Source organism: Rissa tridactyla, chromosome 1, assembly GCF_028500815.1.
Source record: "Rissa tridactyla isolate bRisTri1 chromosome 1, bRisTri1.patW.cur.20221130, whole genome shotgun sequence".
Taxonomy (NCBI): domain Eukaryota; kingdom Metazoa; phylum Chordata; class Aves; order Charadriiformes; family Laridae; genus Rissa; species Rissa tridactyla.
In genome coordinates, this window is record NC_071466.1 from 151,637,328 (window position 1) to 151,658,547 (window position 21,220).

The 21,220-nt window shown below is 41.3% G+C and overlaps 2 protein-coding genes across 25 annotated transcripts in view; one reads left to right on the forward strand and one right to left on the reverse strand.

Moving 5' to 3' along the window:
* The window catches only part of CACNA1C (calcium voltage-gated channel subunit alpha1 C), a 489,873-nt gene that overhangs the window by 460,626 nt on the left and 8,027 nt on the right, over positions 1–21,220 (reverse strand). The gene's annotated exons all lie outside the window — the stretch shown is intronic.
* The window catches only part of DCP1B (decapping mRNA 1B), a 46,484-nt gene continuing 40,875 nt past the window's right edge, over positions 15,612–21,220 (forward strand). Inside the window, exons 1-3 of one of the 2 annotated variants that reach the window (XM_054201823.1) lie at positions 15,612–15,968; positions 16,908–16,948; positions 19,470–19,597. In XM_054201823.1, coding sequence (XP_054057798.1) covers positions 15,804–15,968; positions 16,908–16,948; positions 19,470–19,597 — 334 coding nt within the window. In that variant the 5' untranslated portion in view covers positions 15,612–15,803. Of the gene's footprint in view, positions 15,969–16,058; positions 16,260–16,907; positions 16,949–19,469; positions 19,598–21,220 lie in introns of those variants that run through there. The other variant, XM_054201833.1, reaches the window with a different exon arrangement.

A 21,220-nucleotide genomic window follows, 5' to 3' on the forward strand; every position in this document is an offset into this window, starting at 1 on the left:
ATTCCCAGAGAAAATGGGTAATAAATGCTTCAGAGCTAGGACTTGTAATCTGACAAGAAAAATTGCTCAGATTTCAAGGCCTTCTGTCATGTACATGACTTGAATCTTGTCAAATTAAGGTTCCATAAAAGAATTGTGGCTTCCATACGCTCAGTATGGAAAAAGAACAAGCTATAGGGCCAGAAACATCCCAGACCACAAGAGTCACTGACCTCAAAAGCTAGACTGGAACACCACACCTGGATCTCTAGCATCCTCTGCTCAGAGAGAACAGCTTCCACATGTTCTGCAGGTGTAGTCTCTTTTTTCTTTCCAGGACTGACATAACAGTAAGATCACCTACACTTGTTATGAGTTATTCCTGTTTTTCAAATGGCAAAATAAGGGCTATGAACAGAAATGTTTCAGCTGTTTTAATAAACTGTGCAGCAATACCATGTATATTTAAATTGGGGGTGGGTGAAACTGTGTTTCAGGAGGCGCATAACACGAAAATTATATCCAAAAGGCTGTGAAAGAAACAATAATTAAGCCTGACTGAGTAACCTTGTAATTCTGTTTCCATGGAGTTATGTCTTACAATATTTAAGTTATGTTCAAGTACTACTTTCTGACAGGACCACTGGAATACCTTACTTCTGTGATACTGATATATCTTCTTTACCTTTGGAACCAAAGGACTGAGTAAAGAGTCATATTTACAGTAAAATCTCTGCCCCTAGGAAGAAGGCACATCTCTATACTGAAGCAACCTAGTGTTACTTTAGCTCCAGGCAGGAGTCACAGTCTTTGCTGATGGACAACTGGGCAAGAGTATAGAAGCATAGAAGCATAGAATGGTTAGAGCTGGAAGGGACCTTAAAGATCGCCTAGTTCCACCCTCCTGCCATGGGCAAGGACACCTCCCATCAGACCAAGTTGCTCAAAGCCCCATCCAACCTGGCCTTCAACACCTCCAGGGATGGGGCATCCACAGCTTCTCTGGGAAACCCGTGCCAGTGTCTCACCACACTCAAAGAATTTCTTCCTAATATCTAATCTAAATCTAGCCTTTCCCAGTTTAAAACCATTACCCCTCATCCTGTTGCTACACTCCCTGATAAAGAGTCACTCCTCATCTCTCTTGTAGGCCCCCATTAAGTACTGGAAGGCCGCAATAAGGTCTCCCTGGAGCCTTCTCTTTTCCAGGCCAAACAACCCCAACTCTCCCAGCCTGTCTTCACAAGAGAGGTGCTCCAGCCCTCTCATCATCTTTGTGACCCTCCTCTGGATTGCTCCAACAGGTCCATGTCCTTCTTATGTTGGGGGACTCAGAGCAGTCTGAACACAGTTATTTTTAAACTATGTCATGGCCATTTGGAGATAGCCATCTTATGATTTCTTACTCCAGACCAAAATGTAATCCTTCTTCATAAGCAAGAACTTGTTGATGGTCCAATGAAAGTGACTAATGAAAATGAATTTTCCTTCAAATATAGTGGGACAAAGACTGTTCTTGCATTTACATCTCTAGCAGAATGTCTTGACAGCCAAATTAATTAAAAGTTGAAAAAAAATTGGTAATTTGCTGTTTGGGAGACAAAACTCAACTTTTACAATCATCCTGCAGCTGCAGATTATCAGCTCTTCTTCTGGGACACTAAATACCTCTATAAGCCTGGGCCTTCAATGATCAAATTATTCAGTCTTATTTTGCACTAATCTGCTGTTTTCCTTGTCCTTTGGCAGAACAAGGACATTTCCAACTTTTTGACAGTACCTTCATGAATGTCCTAGTCTCAAAAAGGGGAAAAACCTCAACTATATGAAAAGCAGGAAATACTTCCAATCATGAATCTGTGTATATAGATGATGTACAGTAAGAATACAGATAATGCTGTTCTGCTTTTATAAATTGTTGCACTTTCATGTTTTTAACATAACAAGGAATATATTTCAATTACAAGGTTAAATATCTTGAGATTTAATATTCAGTGCAAGAAAGTGTTACAAGATATGGCTGTGTTGTGTACACTGTGAAATTAGTAAATTTTGTTCATGAAGCTTTATATCCTTTCAAACATGCAATAGCTTGCACTATATCATGTCCTAATTTCATCTCTAAGTTTATAACCTGTATGTGTATAGTTGACTTATTTTCCCACAAGAGAATTTTCTAGTGTTCTGGACAGTCATAAACTTCAGGTTTCAAATCATAAAAACATTTCCCCCCTTATTTGCTTCCCTTTATTTCATTTAGGATGAGAAAGCAAAGCAAACCGATCATTTTCATAATGCATTCCTTTTTCCTCATACAACACATGAAATAATATCTTAAAAATCAAACATTTGCATAAGAACTTGCACATGACCAGAAAACCCTTTTCTAATTCAGTTTGACAAAGGTTACTAACTGCTCTGAACAGATGCATATAACAGGACATTCAAATACATGTACAACATTTCTTGGAATACTATGCGGAAAAAAAATTCTTAGTATTTGGTTTCTTGGACCTCTCCCCTCTAACACATATATCCTAACAGCATGCTGTGCCTGATCCAAAAAAGTCATCTTGATGGCTCCTTTTAGTCCACTTCCCTGGAATAATGCCCTCTGATACATGACTCAAAAGTACACACTGGCCTTCCTGTACTGGGCAACTCAACAGTTGACTATGTACAGTAAAGTCAGTTCACTTCCACAGAACAAACAGAGATACCTGATCTTATTAGCCTTTTTACTCTCCTGAGAATCTTTATGTAATGTTGCATTAGTAGCCTTTACTAAATTAGAAAACCAAAAGGGAAGATAAATCAATATGAATGTACGTTTGCTGATATTGATTTTTCCCCTCATAGTCAGCATGGGAATATTGTGGCTCCTATTAATATAAGGAGTGGGAGAGCTTTAAACGGTTCTGTCTGGATAATTACCCAGTAGTTTTGGAAACTTATTCAAACTTTTTTAGTCTGTAATTTTGAACCAGACTTTTCATGAAATTAAATCCTTCCCATGAATAATCATGTTAAGATGTTGATGAAAATTTATTGATGTAGATTATCAATGAGATGACCAGGAGAGGCATTCAACCTGTTACTCATGAAAAAGGATGAAGGGGTGGGCAATGTGAAGGTCAAGGGCAGCCTAGGCTGCAGCAAATGTGATATTCTGCTGTTCAACATCCTGAAAGAAGTGAGCAAGGTAAATACTGGAATCAGAACTCTGGAATTCAGGATATATTTCAGCTTGTTTAGGAATGTTCTGAGTAGGATCCCACAGAAGACTGCCCTGCAGAGCAAAGTGGCCCAGGACAGGTGATTGGTCCCCATGGACCCCCTTTTCAGTGCACAGGGTCAGGCCATTCAGGTAGGCAGTAGTGAAGCAAGCATGGCAGAAAGCTAGCATGGATGAACAGGGAATTCCTATATAAGCTCAAATGCAAAAAAGGCAGTATGAAGACAGTGGAAGCAGGAACAGGCTACCCAGGAGGAATACATAGACATGGCTCAAGAATGCAGGGGTGGAGTCAGGAAAGTTAAATCTCAGAGGGAGCTGGAAATAGTGAGAGATATGAAAGGCAAGAAGGGCTTCTGTAAGCACGTTGGTAGCAAAGGGAAGGCTGAGAAGAATGCTGACCCACAGCTCAGTCTGGCTGGAAACTAGTCACAAAGGACACAGATAAGGCTCAGGTACTCAATGCCAGTTTTGCCTTACATTTTTGGGGGGATTTTTTCTTCCTGGTAAGGTTTGTCTTTAGGCCTTCCAGGTTTCTGAGCCCAGTGGCAGCCTGTGGAAGTGGAGCACTTAAGACAGTTGGACATACACAGATCCTTGGAATGACACGAGCTGTATCTGAAGGTGTGGAGAGAGGTGGCCAATGTCACTGCAAGGGCACACTCTCATTTTTGAAGGGTCGTGACTATCAGGGGAGCTTTCTGATGACTGGAAAGACAAAAATCACATCCATCTCCAAAAAGGAGGATGCAGGGAACTGCAGGGCAGACAACCTAACTTCAGTTCCTGGGAAGATTATGGAGTAAGTCATCCCAGAAGCCATATTCAAGCACATGAAGGACAAAAAGGAACAGCCACACTGGATTAACCAAAGGCAAATCAAGCCAGAGCAACCTGACTACCTTTTATGGTGAGATGTGGACAAGGGGAGAGTAATGTGTGTCACTTACCTTGACTTTAGCAAGGCCTTTGACAGCCTCCCATAATATTTTGTAGCCAAACTGTAGAGATGTGGACTGGATAAATAAGAAGGACGAAAGTTTCCCCAGACTGGCATGTTCAGTGTTGTGATCAGCAACGTAAAGTCCTGCTGGTGGCCAACTACTAGTGGCATATGTCAGGTATTGAAATTGGGGCCAATACTGTGTAACACCTTTATTAACAAATCACAATTACCAGAGGGAGAGCATTCTCAGCTAGTTTGTGGATTATACCAAACTGGGGGAGAAGTCAATATGCTAGAAGGCAGAGCTGCTATCCAGAGGGACTTCAGCAGGCTGGAGAAACAAACTGACAGGAGCCACATGAAGTTCAACAATGGCAAGTGCAAAATCCCACACCTGGGATGGAAAAATCCTATGCATCAGTAGAGGCTGGGAAGCAGCTTTGCAGAAAAGGACCACGTGTCCTGGTAGACAATAAGCTGAACATGAGCAAGTAGCATGCCCTGGCTGTGAAGGTGGCCAACCACATCCTGGACCTAATTAGCAAGAATTTTGTCAGGAGGTCACAGGGAAGTCATTCTGTGAGACCACAACTGAAGTACCCAGTCGAGTTTTGGGCTATCCAGTAGAAGACATTGGATAAAGTCCAGAGCCTCAAAGAAGATGAAGCGGCTGAAGCACATGACATATGAGGACAGGCTGAGAGAACTGGGCTCGTTAGGCACGAAAAAGAGATGACTAAGGCAGACCTCATTGCTGCCTTGAGGTTTTGAAGGAGAGGACATAGAAAAGTTGGTGCCAGCCTCTTGTCAGAAGTACATAGTGAAAGGAGGAGAGGCAGCAGAGAAGTCACAAAGGAGGAAATTCCAATTAGACATGTGGAAAATAATTTACATTATGAGGGTTGTAAAACACTTGAACAGGTTGCCCAGAAACACTGTGGAATCTCCAATCCTATTGATACTACTTTTGCTTTAAATCAAAGATCTGTTCAGAGTCACTTTTCTGGAAAAGGCACATTTGGGATTTTTTTTTTTCTGTTACTGTAGCAGTTTAAGTACAGTATTCTCATTCACAGAACAAAGACCATATTCCTTAGTACCATAGGACAACCTAAGAATCAATAAAACTACAAACTTAACATGGTTATAATTCTCTCCTAGCATATCAAGATGGATTTGCCATATGAAAGGAAAAACCCATAAATCAAGCCATCTTATTCACTCACACTGAATGCAAATGGAGTCATCATTGATGGGATTAATGCAGATAATCAAATGCTAGAGAAAAATCAAACTTCAGAAAAGCTTTACATTATTTCATTGCTTGACATTTTTAGTGACAAGTGAGCCCCTCTCCCCTTTTAGGCCTGCTTTTCTGTATACAAAAACACATACATATACTACCAAAAGCTCAGACAGAACAGCTTGTTTTTTATATTTTTTGCAAACAGCAATATCAAAGATAGAATGTTAAAAATAGTACCCTACGCCTTTTCCTCCCTCTGTATCCTAAACCACATTTCAAACAGCAGTATCTATTGACATACAGTTACTTTTAGGATAAAATGTAACTGCTATTTATCAGTTGGAATTAATGATACTAAGACATTTGAAAATGTTAGGCTGTATCATCTTTCTTGGAACCATACAGGAGACTTTTACATCTTGTGGCAACTGTTGCCAAGTAGTAAGGAAAATAGATGCTTTCTAGCAGGCTTTATCTTTTCATAAATGCTTCCTCCATCATTACCACATTTGTCTTGATGGTCAACCAACTTCTCCTACAACTCCTAAGTCTATGTCCCTTTCTTCCTTAAGCAGGCATAGAAAATGCCACTTGTTCTGTATCCCTCGGAAACCACTTAGAGACAGAGACAGAAAATTTACGTGATGCTGTATCTGGTTCCTAATTGCTCAGTGTTGCATGAGGAGAGAGTCTCCATACATTCTGTTCCGTAACAACAAACACTTCCAACTAGGTCATGTCACAAGCAGCAATTAAAGTGACCTAAAAAATGGTTGTGGCACAAGGGCAGTTTCCACTAATGACGGCACACTGTTTACCCATCCTTGTGCTCAGCATTTCCTTCCATTAAAACCTCAAAACACTCCTCTTACTCTCCTTCCAGTTACAAAATCTGCCTGCATTTTTCTGCTCCAAGATCTACACAACTCTGTCCTTTCCATTTCCTTTTATTCCTAGCAGGTGTTGCATTCTGGCTGCAAGCCTCCTTCAGTTTTGCCCCTGTGCTAATCCTGCCTTCCACTCCTCCATGGCAAGCCTTGTCCCACCTCAGCTCTGCCTCCTGTACTCCATCCTACTCTTCCTGGTTCTTCTGTCCCCTCATCTCATCACCTGTGACTCCACATGCATTCTACTTCCCAGCCTGTATGCTCATGCATTATATCAACAATAACACAATACTATCACTAGTTCTATTCCAATCCTTATTTCTCCTTAATAATCCAATCTATCAAGTTTGCCTGATGCATTTTCTCCCCCCCCTTTTTTCTTTTCGATTCAGAGATAAAACCAAACATGCTGGCTCTTGCATCAAAAAGGGGAAAAAATCAAATTGATTAGAATAAGGACTAAAGGAGTTAAGATGTTAAAGTCCTGTTTAACAGAATGCATCCTCAGCAAGTTCGCAAATGACACAAACTAGGAGGAGTGGCTGATACACCAGAGTCATGCTGCCATGCAGAGCAACCTTGACAGGCTGAAGAAATGGGTCAACAGGAACCTCATGAAGTTCAACAACGGAAATACAAAGTCCTGCACCTGGGGAGGAACAACCCCATTCACCAGTATATGCTGGGGAACACCCAGCTGGACAGCAGCTTGGCAGAAAAGGACCTGGGGTCCTGGTGGACATCAAGTTGAACATGAGTCAACAATGCGCCCTGGCTGCAGAGAAGGCAAATAGTATCCTGGGCTGCATTAGGCAAAGTGTCGTCAGCAGGTCAAGGTAGGTGATCCTTCTCCTCTGCTCAGCACTGGTAAGGCCACATCTGGAGTGCTGTTCTAGACTCCTCAGTACAAGAGAGCCATGGACATACTAGAGAGAGTCCAGCAAAGGGCCACAAATATGATTAAGGGTCTGAAGCATCTCTCTGATGAGGAAGGGCTGAGAGAGCTGGGACTGTTCAACCTAGAGATGAGAAGGCTCATGAGAATCTTATCAATATATATAAATACCTGAAGGGACCATGCAAAGAAGACAGAGCCATCTCTTTTCAGTGATGTCCAGTGACAGGACAAGAGGCAAACACAGGAGGTTACTACTGAACAACGGGAAACACTTTTTTTTTTTTTTTTTACTGTGAGGGTGACTGGCACAGGCCACCCAAGGAGGTTGTGGTACCTCCCTCGTTGGGGTATTGGAGGTCCTGGGCACCCTGCTTTAGGTGGCCCTGCTTGAGGGGGTTGGACATCATGACCTCCAACCTCAACCATTCAGGGATTCTGAGAGCACCATGAAACACATTGTATTATGTGATCTGTTAGTAACTGAGCTCCCACAGAAGCCATGCAAAACTGTTTCAGAAAGATCTTCCATAAAGTTAAATAGTAAGTTAAGACTAAATAACAGAAGCACCCAAGAAAAATGTCCTGAACCTGTCTTAGTTTTATGTGGTCTTGTTAGGTTTACTACTGCTTAAATAACACAGCAACTTCATTGTAGATCACAAAGCAAGTTCAGATGAAGATCATATTTATAAGATTAATTTAGGATGATAATAAAATTAACATATTTGGGCAAAACAGCGGGAAAAATAAGAGGAAGAAAGAAGCCTTGGCCTGTTACTGCTTATGGAAGTTTCTTTGAAAAATCCATGTAGTTCATGTTTCTGTCAAGCAAGGCAATATGCCTGTAAGTTTAACCTCACAGAAGACAGCACAGCATCACCAGAAAATGACAAAATCAGATTGTAGGAGAGGGACTGCCAAACACCTTCATAGCTCTCAGAATTCACTGGGGGAAACAAATTCACACAAGTGTAATAAACCCAGACTCAGACCTCCCAGACACCACTGGAGGTTTGTGGTGCTAATACCTTTAGTTTCCACTTCAAAATCTCATTCAAAGGGCTTAAATCTTCTATTGGTTGCCTGCTGGAAGGTGCCTTTGCCCAAATCCATCTCTCCTAAAAACAAAGGATAGACTGCATTCATTGTTTCCAAGGGCAACACTTCAATGTTATCAAATTTTATCTTCTGGTGCAGTTACACAAATCTGAGCTCCTTTTTCTACACAGGCTTTTCTTCCCATACCCACAAACCCTACAGCAACACAAATAATAATAATAAAAATGAAGACACAAAATCAAAATGGAGCCATTTTAAATTTCAGGAAGAAAGTAAGTAATTGCATTTAAAGCATAGAGGTAATTGAGGATCCTTATTGCAACATGCTGCATAACAAAAGAAAAAAGTCAATTTTCAGCCTGAAAGGAAGTCTACTTTAAAAAAAATAATCTCATTGATATTGTTATACCAAAACAGAAAGATCAGGCTATTATGAGTTAGGTGATCTCACACTGAAAGACATGTACAGTAGGTTTTAAGCTTAACTTTAACTACAGAAGATACATTTGTGAGAACCTTCACAAGCTCTTACCACCTGCAGGAGCAGATATGAAATAGCCATTAGCATCACAAGAACTTCCCCAGCAATTTTCATGGGCAGCTATCAAAAATACAAAATGATTGGGGGGTATTTGAGGCTGAAACCCCACTTGGGTTTCTTGCTTGGTTATTTTGACTTTAAGGATCCTTCTTTCCATCATTTATCTGTTGTAGGTCTCTAGAATTCAGTAATGTTACAACACTAACTTCATTCACTCATGCTATGTAGAAAGCTATGAAGTCTTTTATCAGTCTTTAACAAACACCAACATTCTTCATTTAAAAACAAACAAATAACAAAACTCAAGAAGATACTTCTGTCAGCTGAGAAGGCAATAATGAAAATTTTCTTCATAGAGTAACACTGTAACAGCTACAGGTATAATAGTTATTCAGAGTTTGTCCTTACTTCATCAATAAACAAAAAAAAAAACCCCAAAACCAAAAAAACCACCACCAACAACAAAAAAACCACCCCAAACTGATTTGAATGTACAGAACTCATTTCCTTAAAAAGACGCTTTGGCACCACAGGCACAATGCCCTGTGCACCTCAGCCCAGCCCCCTGACCAGACCCAGCCCGCGTACTCCAGCCTTGCTACCAGCTTTTTTGCAGCAGCAACAGCAGTACATCTTGGTGATGACTCCATTTCCTTAATATGGAAATAGCTCCTATGCCAGGTGAGGTGTAAAAATGAGGTCCTGACTTAATGTAATTATCTAATGGAACTTTTCATATTAGGAATTAATTAAATGAGGCCATCTTCTCTGTAACTAGTTGGAAATAGCTCTTTTACAGCTACAGGTGTTTGATTCTGCCAAATTAAATGGTGATTACCAGAAAGATGTGGTTGGAAAGGTATTATCTTAAATAAGATATAATTACTATTATATCTTATTAACCTATGGAAATAGCAGGAATGCCCTATCCTCATCAGTAGTTTGGTGGTTTGCCTAGCCAATCAACCACGTAAAGAATGAAGCTGATGGATCAAAACAGTTTATGGCAGTTTATCAGGATAGCAATAAGGTAATGGCTATCAACAATATTTTATTGGTTATAAGCACATACAGTTGTGGTAACAACATTACTGAAGAACTCAAATCTGGACCAAAATGGTTGCCTTCTCATAATAAGATCCAGCATCAATTTTTTTAAACTGTAATTAAAGTAGTATGGGGATGACAGTAAACGAACTTGTAAAGTTAAACCTTATGAGAAATATTCCTGAAGGAAGTCAGTGATTTTTGCTACATGTGATTTTTGCTACATTAAATAAACAAAGAAGGTGAAAAAAAGCTAACAAGTTTTGACAGTATTTTTTCTTTGTTATAGCAGGAAAATCAACAATGTACGTTTAGAACATTACCAGCATTAGGGAGAGACTGGAAGATGTAATCTAGAATATTATTAAGAGATCTGACAGAATCATGCTCACAATTGTAAAGTTATAGAAATCAGGCAAAGTTTATGGATAAAGGTAACACCTTCGTATCTAGAATAACTGGGAATAAATATCCCATGCACAAAAATCTTCCTTCAGTTTATCATTTTCTCATTTCTGCTTTACTGAAAGACAAGACACTGAAATCATATAGTCGCTTAACACATCTAAAATCTAACACTGATAAAAATCAGATTTTTTACTGATTAAATGTATACAAGAAAGATTTTTTTTTTCCATATAACACTATAAGTCAATGCAATTATATTGGTAGAGCCTCTCCCTTCCTCCTACTGTAATAGTCTTTTCCTGGTGTTAAAGTATTTTTCCAGCTCAGATCATGCCCTCCAAAAAGTGATTAAAGCTAAATCAGAAAGAATTCTTCACTCCAGAAGAAGAATATCTACATAGAAAGTTAGAAAGAAAAAACTGTATTTCAATTAGTGATAGTAGGGAACTTTCCTTTAGTCCTCCTCCAGCAAGGCCACTGGCGGAAGCTGAGCCTATAAAAAAGGTAACGCTCAGTATCTTGCAAATAAATGTACAGTAAAAGAAAAAGTGTAGAGTTACTTACCACCAGAATCACTTAATAAAATGTAACTCAAAGGAAGAAACAGTCTTTTGTAAAAACCCAGGCTCTTACATGCAGAAAAATCCAACATTCAACTGATAATCATAGTAAATTATAGTTAATTATTTCATACACAGTATGTATAATATCAGAATTTCAAAACCAACAATGCCAAAGAATACTATCCCATTCTTGTGTGGACTAACATTTGCAGAAAATCTCAAAACAGTCTCATAAACTTCACCAGGGAGCAACATTACAGCCACACACGTCCATGCTAATAACTTAATGCACTGGAGTTTATTTGGGGACAGGGGGGAGAGCTGTTTTGAATTGGAATGAAAATAACCAGATTTAGTTTTAGTGCAGAGAGAGATTTTTTTAATAACTGCACCAGATGAAACTATATGGTTTGATCCCATACTCATTAAGGAACCTTTAGCAAGTAATAAATTACTAACAAAAAGACTAAAATTGCTTTAACCATTAGGACTGAAGTTAAGAAATGGTCCAACAGTACAACCAACAATTTCAACTTTTGAGCATGAGGAAAGCACTCTAAAGCTAGCTACTGAGAGCCTGTAATAAATGTGGGCTGAAAAGACCGTACATCTCAACAGTGTCTGGGAAGGCGTGCAGCTAGCTTCCAGCACAAACCACAGGGGCACTGGTCCCCAAGTGGTGAGAGGTACCATACTGCAGAGCTGTGAGCACATCCCCAGCAATATGTGAAGCATGGGTAACCAAGCCTTGTGGGATCATCCTGCCTCCACGAGAGCAACCCAGGAAGCCGGCATGCTGGAAAGCACCACACAAAGATATTCAAGTGGCCCTGGATGGTTTAAGAGTAGATTATTAATGCTGCTTCAGCACCCTTTCCGCTAGCAGGGGCACCAGTGGTGCCACCAGTCAGAGTGAGAAGAAAATTCTGGCAGCATTGGGGAAGGAATAAAAAGGAAAAGGCAACTACCGTGCAATAACAACTCCAAAAGGGCTGGAGATGAGGAAGTGTGGCAAACGAGGTGCTCAACACTACATTTTGTCAAGTGATTCCTGCTGTTTATTAAAAAAACTGCTGCTCAGAGAAAAGACTGAATGAGAACAGGTAGGAAAGCAGTCAGTCGAGGCTGTGATCTCAGCAGCAGTATGAACACTTGTTTTTCCATCAGTTCATTTCCCCAGTCTGTCTGGTTCACACTGTGGCCACAGACACACCTATGCCAGTACAGTGCCAAGGTGCCAGAATGGCAGAACTGAATGGCTGGGACCTGGGACAGGGGTTGCGTACGCCCAGCAGTGCCACCAAATATATTCACATAAAATCATATCCTCAGTGTCGATCATTTGCTGTAGGAGGCACGGCTTAGTCTTTACAAGTGCCATAGATTCTTGAATGTGAAATGAAGGCTTAATATCTGTTTGAACAATCCCTGGGAAAAGGTTTGGCCTAACCATCTTAATCTTTATGATTAATGGAGACCTTAAGAACATCATGCTGTGTGGATTTTGCCTTAAATCAGTCTGGATATTACCTACACAAAATCCCTTTCATACAGTGTCAAAAGCATAGGTGTGGTGGGTTTTTTTAACAGAATAGTATCCAGGTGGGTGGAAGACAAAAATGTGACATTCTAATTATATACTTCATGAAATTATGACATTTTGAAAGCTAGAAAATTACTTTGTTTCATAAACAAATTACAGAAAAATCATTCTAGCTCTATTTGATAGTTATTATGGACTACTGGATTACTGGCTGTAAGCAAATAACTGCAGTTTAAAGAATCAACCTTTTTAAGCTGTGACATTTTTGCTAAAACGTCACTAACTTTTTAGATGCAGTGAGAATTCACAGTGTTTTTCTTCTTAACAAGATCTTGTTTCATTGGAAAATTTTTAGTCTACTATCAAGTGATCCCATAAAGCAGGGCAGAACTAATGGCTTTATTAAGTACCTTTACTTCAGGCTAAATGGAAGGAGCAATTACATCCCACTTACATAGCAAAACAGCTGGAACCAGCAGAAGCTACCTCACAGTGCAACAGAAAATATAAAAAGGCCTGATAAGAAGCTTTACAGGTTTACTGACTCAAAACACAGGGCTAGGGAACTGTCTGTCCAGCTATGTTAGAAAGGCATCCAGTATTCCAGGAGGGAGGTAGTTCTAAAGAAGCATCCACAAACAGGGCACCGAAAACAGGCAGGCAAAATTTCTGACAGGCCTACTTCAAGATATTTAACCTCACAGTTGGGTTTTCTTGCCTGAAGCTCAAGGAAACAGGACGTTCTACAATCTTCCTATGTCAAGAGAAGGGCACAGGAGACACACTTGAGCCGGTCAGTCTGCCTCTCATATAAGAAACGTGCATGGCTTCAAGTATTGGCTACTACTTGGCCTGAGAAAAGGGGCAACAACAGAAACAAGGTAAGACGTAAAAGTTGAAAGACACCTTATTTCTGCTTGGAACATTTTTTTTCAGTTGGAACAGGGCTGCAATACATCTTCTAAATTCTGTATACTGCTTTCTCCTAGCCGTTAACAGTTATGAGTAACTATTTTCAGTTCAAATGAATAGCCTTTGAAATACAGTTTCTATAACACATTCTTCCTTACGTGACTTTGCAATAGCTCCTCCTCACCACCATCAAAAAAAAAAAAAAAGAAAAAAAGCAAGGCACCTTTTTTATAAGTATTATTTTTGGAGGGAGCAAAGGCATTTGGAAATGGAAACTCCAGGACTGGGACTCCAGCAGTTTGACACTTCTATGCCTTGGTGACAAGTTGGGACTTTTTGTAAGCAGAAAAATTGCCAAAGAACTGGAGATGAGATGGTAATGAGAAACTCCAGCACATGAGGAGAAATGTGTTTAGGTGTGCCTGGAAACTGGAAATTGAGGACAAACCAACAAAACCAAAAGATTGTGCATCTGTTCACTATTTGAGCAACATGACTTATCTTTCCCACTTACTACTTTTTCTTTTCTTGCCATTCTACTCTGGTAATTTCCAGACCTAGGACAGCAGCTTCCCTTGTCCACCATGAGCCCACGTATCTTCCTTGCTGTTAAAGGATCTGTAAGTCAGATGGAGCTTTTCAATGGAACTGCTTACAGCCATTTTCCTACCATGAGTACACCAAAAACACTTTAAAACTTCTAAACTCTAAAGCTGGGTTTCATTACAGCCCCAACTGAAACAAGTGGTTTTTGGAGAACTAAGAGTGAAACAGATTATAACAAAAGGGTATGTATAGAGGTTTTCTCTCTCACTATATGCTTGCAGAGCAAGCTGTGGGTCCTTATTCTTAGTAACGCAATTTTTAGTGTCCTTCTGGGCTACAATGAAACTTGCATATTTTCTCCTGAGTCCCAAAGAACAGTCTCTCTTTCTGTCCTTTCTGGGAGCATGCCCATTCCTAACTCCACTCAAGAGACTCACTGTCTCTACATTTAACACTATGAATTCCCAGCTTGCAGTATCTCGGTTCTCTCCTATCCCTACTTCACACTATGAAAGCTTTTTCCTCTGGGCTTGCTCATTTGCTCTCAGAGCACATGCTGTTGCTCACTCTATCCCACAGGCTCCACCCGGCCTAGAGTGAAAAGGAGGGAAGAAAACAAAATGGCAGTTTTCATCCCCTATGTCCAGCTACTGCCCTTTTAAAAATGTTGTGTCAGGGATATTGCAAACCAACAAGATAGCATCCACTACCTTTGGCTTAGTTCTTCCAGGGTATCCCATTCTCTGAAAGGAAATATATTATCCTGCTGCTTCCATATACAAAAGGTGGTAACTCCTTCCAAAACTGCTACGTCGGCCTGAGGTGATGAAGTAAAAAAAATATGCTCTTGCAGGGGGTTCAGGCGGGATGGTTAGGCAAATCTTTTAAACTAAGTATGTATTGAATTTATCAGCATGCCACATAAAGCTCATATATTTGCTGTAAACTGTTGATGTCAATAGATTAATAATAAATATGTCTGTCTGACAGGAAAATATGGTTAAGTAAATTCATGGTCTTGTCCATCTGTTCCTCTGCCGTTTGTATATCTCCATATCATAGTATGCTTTTTTATATTTCAGCTGCTTGTCACATGTATATATATATATATGAGAGTTGCATGATGGCTTAGTTTGGTCTCGTGTTCTTTTTCCCTTAAGTTCTATGCAGAAGTCTGTGAGTGTATGCTAGCAAATACAGACTGTGTATACTCATCGATCTGAACCAACCTCTCTTCCTGTTTGAGCGCCGTACGTACATTGCATTGGTGCACATGTGTGAGCACACAGGAAGCACACATGTCCTGGCAGATACAGGTGCTTACAGATACATGTGATAAAACTTCGCACAGTGCAGTCTCACACGCATGTTTTCTCCACAGGCACACCACTGCGCCGGAATGCTCCCATGCATATGTGGCTTCGGGTCTACCTCGGCCTGTGGCTCCCTGCTCTCCTGAGGCCGTGTACGCTGTGGTGCACACCACACCTTTCCCTGCTTCGTTTAATGGGCATGTGGCGAGGGCCACAGGTCTCCCTGCTCCGCACAAGCGCCCGACGAGTTTGGGTGGTTCTCTCAGGCCTGCAGCGGCAGGAAACACGTTGTTCCTCGGGCGCGCGGCTGCCCCTCTGGAAAGGAAGGCAGCCTGCGGCCTCCCCAGTGGCAGCGAGAGGCCTGAAAACGACGGGTACCAGCACCGAGGGAAAACCAGCCCGCAGAGGCGGCTGGCTGCCGGAAGAGGAGGCACGCGGACGCCGGATGGCCCTTCCCGCCGGGGCGGGCCCCGCCAGGCTGCCCCTCAGCTTGCCCCGTCGCCAACGGCAACAATCCTGATCCGGAGGCGCTCGGCGCTCGATTGCGACGCCTGGTCTCCGACTCCCCCGCCCGCTCTCTCTCCGGATGGGCGGGAGCGGGGGGGAGCCGCCACCCTTCCTCTCGGCGCTGGATTAGTTGCGCCTACTAGGAACCAGTGTGTTTGTTGTGGGGAGGCAAAATGGCGGCGGCGGTGGCCGGGGCCGGGGCCGGGGCCGCCCTGCTGGGCAAGGGGCTGGACATCAGCCTGGCGGCGCTGCAGCAGCACGACCCCTACATCAGCAGCATCGTGGACGTGGCCAGCCAGGTGGCGCTCTACACCTTCGGGCACCGCGCCAACGAGTGGGTACGTGCGGCCGCCCCCGCCCCGCACCCGGGAGGGGAGCGGAGGGGCGGGGCGATGAGAGGCCGCGCCCACACGGCACTTCGGGGGCGTGGCTTCGGGGAGGCCCCGCCCTGCCTATGTGGGAAGGGGTGGGCGCCGCCATGGCTGAGCTGTGAGGGCGGTGGTGAGGGGCTGCTTCGGCCCAGCCGGGTGTCTTAGGGTGCTCCTGTGTCCTCACCGAGCTGGGTGAGGTCGGCTCAGGGTCTCTGGGGAGCGTGAGAAGCCCTGTGGTTTTGAAAGGCTTATGGGATGGTAAAAGTTTTATCCTGCGGGGCATGGATTGGGGCGTAAATCCCAGTGGGCCTCAGGGGCTCCTCTGCTACCAGAACATCTGTAAGGGAACCAAAACGTGTGCGTCAGAGTGTTGGAGTCACAACTGCTAGAAAGGCTATTTAAGATTTAGAGAGTTAATTCACTTGGGGAATCGTTTTGGTAATTTAACATTCTGGCTGCTTGCAGGTGTTTCTTGGTTTGCCACAATGATGGGGCTCAGGGCCTGTGTCTGAAGAACCTGTGCCATCCACCTTTTATGCGGTTTCCCCCTTACCCCTCCTGAGCAGCCCCCCCAAAAGCAGGTGCTGTTTGGAAAATCCTCTCCCTGACCCTGGCTTGCGCATGGCCCTCAGGTGTAGCAGTGTTCATCCAGTGTTTAGTCTCATGGTGTTGAGCCTTTAGCCTTTTCACATCTTGCCATAAAGCTTGGGTCAGCTGCAGGGTGACCTGTGCTAGCTGTACCCTCTCACCACCAGCCGATGAAGTTGGGTTTAGTTATTTTTTTCACGGCTTAGGTGAGAGAGGTGTAACTGATGGTATTGGTAAAATAGAGATAAAGGGAGGGTTCGCTGATGGCTAGCAAAACGCTACCCTGGTTTCAACTTTCTTAACTTTCTTTTTCTTCAGGAGAAGACCGATGTGGAGGGAACACTGTTTGTTTACACAAGGTGAGGATGTAATGTTTTAATATCTGCAGGTGAAACCTGTGGATGTGGAAAAGCTAGCTCAGGTGGATTGTGTCTGAATGAAGTAAAATGCTCCTCCTTGTTCAAGGGTGAAAAGAAACTCAAATTGGCAGAGGCAAATGTGGGGAAGAAAACATTAGGAAGGAGACATCACCTTATATTTGGATAAGACTCCAATTGTGATTTAATTCTCAATATGAGTAATCCATAGAAATCTGTTATGTTGTTTTAAATAGGATGTAGCGTTTGCAATTTAAAAGGTGTCTGAACAAAAAACAACTAGTGGAATAAATAATGGTATTCCTTAAAGTAAGGGAATGGTAGAATTATGAAGTATTGCATTCCCTACTTAGGGAATTTTCATAGTACTTGTGTCTGATTATTCATTTTTCATGCATATTTCATTAAACATTTTGGATGGTTTTAATGCTTTCTTCTAGCAGCAGCTCTGGTTGTGGCTTTTCAGAGCGTTGGTTACATCATTTATTCTAGCATGTGTCTGTCTGAGATCTGTTGTGAAGCCTGCCCTCCATTTGTGTTTCCGCTTTAGTGCCCCAGCATTTCCCTGTGACTGTTGTTAAAATCAGAAAATAATACAGTAAGCAGATCTTGCTTTAGCTGCTGGGACAGGACACTCAAAGCAGAAACTTTCTCCTTCAACATTTATTTTGATGGGGATCTAGTAGGAGACCTGAGAATGCAAGAGGATGTTTTGAGAAGGTGAGAGATGTATGTGTGAAGTGACAGGCAGGCCCAAGAGACTGTGAGCGTTGTGTGAAATGGGAATGCTGGTTTTAATCTTTTGAGCTCTTTTGTACCAGCAGTGGAAATCGTCATGAGTAATTTTTCTAAGCTGCTTTCAGGTAAATGGAGATAAGATGCTGTTATAATTACCACTACAAGAGGAAAGAACTGTCCCTTAGCTGTGCTAGCACTAGGTGGAGGCGGCTGGTTGTGTACTGCAAAACAGAAGTAGTATTTCTCTGGTATGTTGTTTGTGACTAAAACTGACATGTAACCTGGCCCTTCTAGCATCTGGGATCTTTCACTGTTCTTGTTATTGGCTGAGGAAGTTTCCATTTACAGCAGAGATTGCTATTCTAGCTGCCCTATAGGCAACAGTATGGAACGGGTTATGAGCTGTAAGTAACATCATACATTGCCCTCCCCATGAGTTTTAACTGTAATTTCCTGTGACTTTGAACAAAGTCATAAAAGTCTCGTGGAAAAAACATTGCCAACAGATCATACGTTGGAGATCGCTGGTGTTGCCTCTGTTGGTTCTCATTACTGTTGGTGACAAATGTGACCATTTTACTTGAGCTAACCTACTTAACACTTATCTCAACTTCGTGAATTCTGATGAATGGTCAAATAATCAGAATTCTGACTGGGTTAACACCAGTGGAAGTGGACTGTTTTTTTTTGTTTCTTTGTTTGTTGTGGGTTTTTTAAGTGAAGTACTGACTGTTGGAAACAAGGATTCTTGTTAAAGGTTCCACTTTTGTTTAATTTTCTGTTGACACCAGTCCACGCAGGTTCCTGTGCTTTGGATTTCATAGAGAAATCCACCCACCAGCAATTACCAAAGATGGCACTTCTCCCAGATGTTTAGTCATCATCTTTTCTTTTATTGTCATACTTGGTTTGAAAGTAATATCACCTGTTAGAATTGTGATAGGTTTAACAGCTCACATTAATAAAAAATATCTAACTGACTTGAAGTGTAACCCCCATGTACAAGCATAATGATTTAGAGTTATGAATGATTTGCATTGGAAGGGACCTTCAAAGATCATCACATCCAACCCCCGGCTGCAGGCAGGTACATCTTTCACGAGATCAGATTGCTTAAAGCCCCATCCAGCCTGACCCCGAACACTTCCAATGATGGGGCATCCACAGCTGCTCTGGGCAACCTGTTCCAGTGTCTCACCACCCTCACTTTTGTTCTTATGCTTTAGATGATGTGGAAAATCCTGTCTGGAATGACTGTCACTATCTGCAATTGTTAACCTGAGTGTTAAAAAATATACTTGCTCTGGCCCATGACTGAATCGTTCTAATTGCTGTTTTCTACTCCAGCGAGGAACTGTAGAGTAGATGGTTGGATAATGTGATGATTATGGTCTGTAACATCTTGCTTGTTCAGAAGTTTTAGGCAACAGTTGAAGTGAAAACTGGACACGCAGATATGATTATGCTGTGACTAAATCATTGGACCTCAAATGGTAATATCAAAGATGTGTCATACTCTCTGGAGCTATTGTGAGACCAATGGTACTTCTCTTACATAATGTAGAGTTTTGACATAATTAAAAGGATCACACGAAACACTGCAAGAGTCAATTGTTATTTCTGTGGCAACAAAATTAGATTTCTGTAGTATCTCTTAAAAATTAAAAAAAAACCAAAAACAATTTTTGAGAACTATAAAAAAAAAAAATTTTAGTAATTTCTTTTTTTCCTTGACTTGATGTGATTTCTAATTGATGATTTTCAGATCGGCTTCTCCAAGGCATGGCTTCACAATTATGAACAGACTGAGCATGGAAAATCGAACAGAACCTATTACTAAAGACCTTGATTTCCAGCTGCAGGACCCTTTTCTACTGTACAGGAATGCCAGATGTAAGTATGTGATATGTTGGGTTAAATACTGAAGAAGTCAGCTCTTCAGAGTCTGCTCTTGGCTAAGGCTGTCTAAATAACTGCACTGCAGCCTTCAAGAGCTGAAACTAGATGGATAGCAGTTACAATTGAAGGAATACGTTTTGCCTTTTGATGTGCTGAAAGAGAAGGGTCACTCAGTGCTTCCTAAAATGCTACTTTTCTAAAGAAAGTATTAGAATGTGTTTAATGGTAGTGTCTTCATTTAACTGACAAATAGTAGACTTTTATGATTGTGTGAATGTGATGGGTGTAGAGACTCACAGAGATATTGTGTGTGTTCTGAATGTGCCCCAGTCACTGTTGGGAAATCTCACCATAAAGCAGATCTGAGGGTTGGAGTAATATTTGTAGTCTTGGTTTTCTGCATAAAAATAGACAAATGCAGCCAATTCAAACCCTGTCTTCTGCTCCAGCTCCAAAATACTGTCTTTACAGCAAGTCGGAAGGCAGGTTACTTCTAAACTGTTAAGGGTAGCTCTTGACAACATAGTGTTGAGCCTAATTTAAACCCTGATGAAAAGACAAAGTTATTACTTTGGGCTCTGTGTCTATCGTACATTATTATCTTTATACAAGAATTAGTAAGTGTCAGGCAAACTCAGAAATAAGTGGAAGACATGAGAAAGCTGTACTTTCACATGCAGATATACATACACACTGTTACAATGTGCAATTATATAAGAACGAGCAGTTATAAATACACAGTTTATATCTGTACTTGGAAGCAGAGCTGTAGTGTGATCTATGCTTTGTGCTTGATGCATAAAAGCATATTGCAAAAATGTTTTATGTAAACTGTGATGCAGAAGTGTTCCCTCTGGATGAAGTAAAAGCAAAGGAAATTCATGGCATGCAAAACAGCCCAGTTTCGTAATCTGCTAGACCTTTTTACTTCGTAAACTTAATTTGGAGTTGGAAAGTATATCAAGGGGGAATCCTGTTGTTCACACACACTATGGGGTAGAAACAATTGAGAAATAACGTTTTAAATAACCTAAATGAAACTTCTATTTTTGAGAGTATTTGATAGGGTGATAAAGAATTGGAATTCCCAAAGAAATTGAAAGGAAATGCAGACATTTCCAGGCTAACCTAGGCTAGACCAGACATTAGGATTTTAAGTACTGTGAGACTTATTTATCCCATCTGATTTTGAGGTTTTTTTATGTATATGTAATCTTTTTTTATCTCATTTTGAAATTACATTTGGAGTTTATACTCCAGTTTATATTTGGAGTATATACTAATATCTACCTTATGAAATCTGTTCTATTAATTTTTCATTTTTGTTGAATCAATTGGTATAATGAGTAATTAAAAGTTGTCATAACTCAATGCTTACATGAGTTAAGACAGTCTTTAGTCTGAGTACTATGCATAAACTGGGATTCATTTGGTTTTTTATTAGGAGAAAAATTGAAGGTTTTTGTGGGGGTTAAGCCATTTGTTCACTAAGAGATGTCAGAATTTTAGATTTGCGGGGTCTCAAATATAAGTACCAACATATGCTTCTGAGCAGTGGGCCTATGTTCAAATAACTTGTCCAGGGTTTTTTGGCCAATTATGCAACAGCAAAATGTA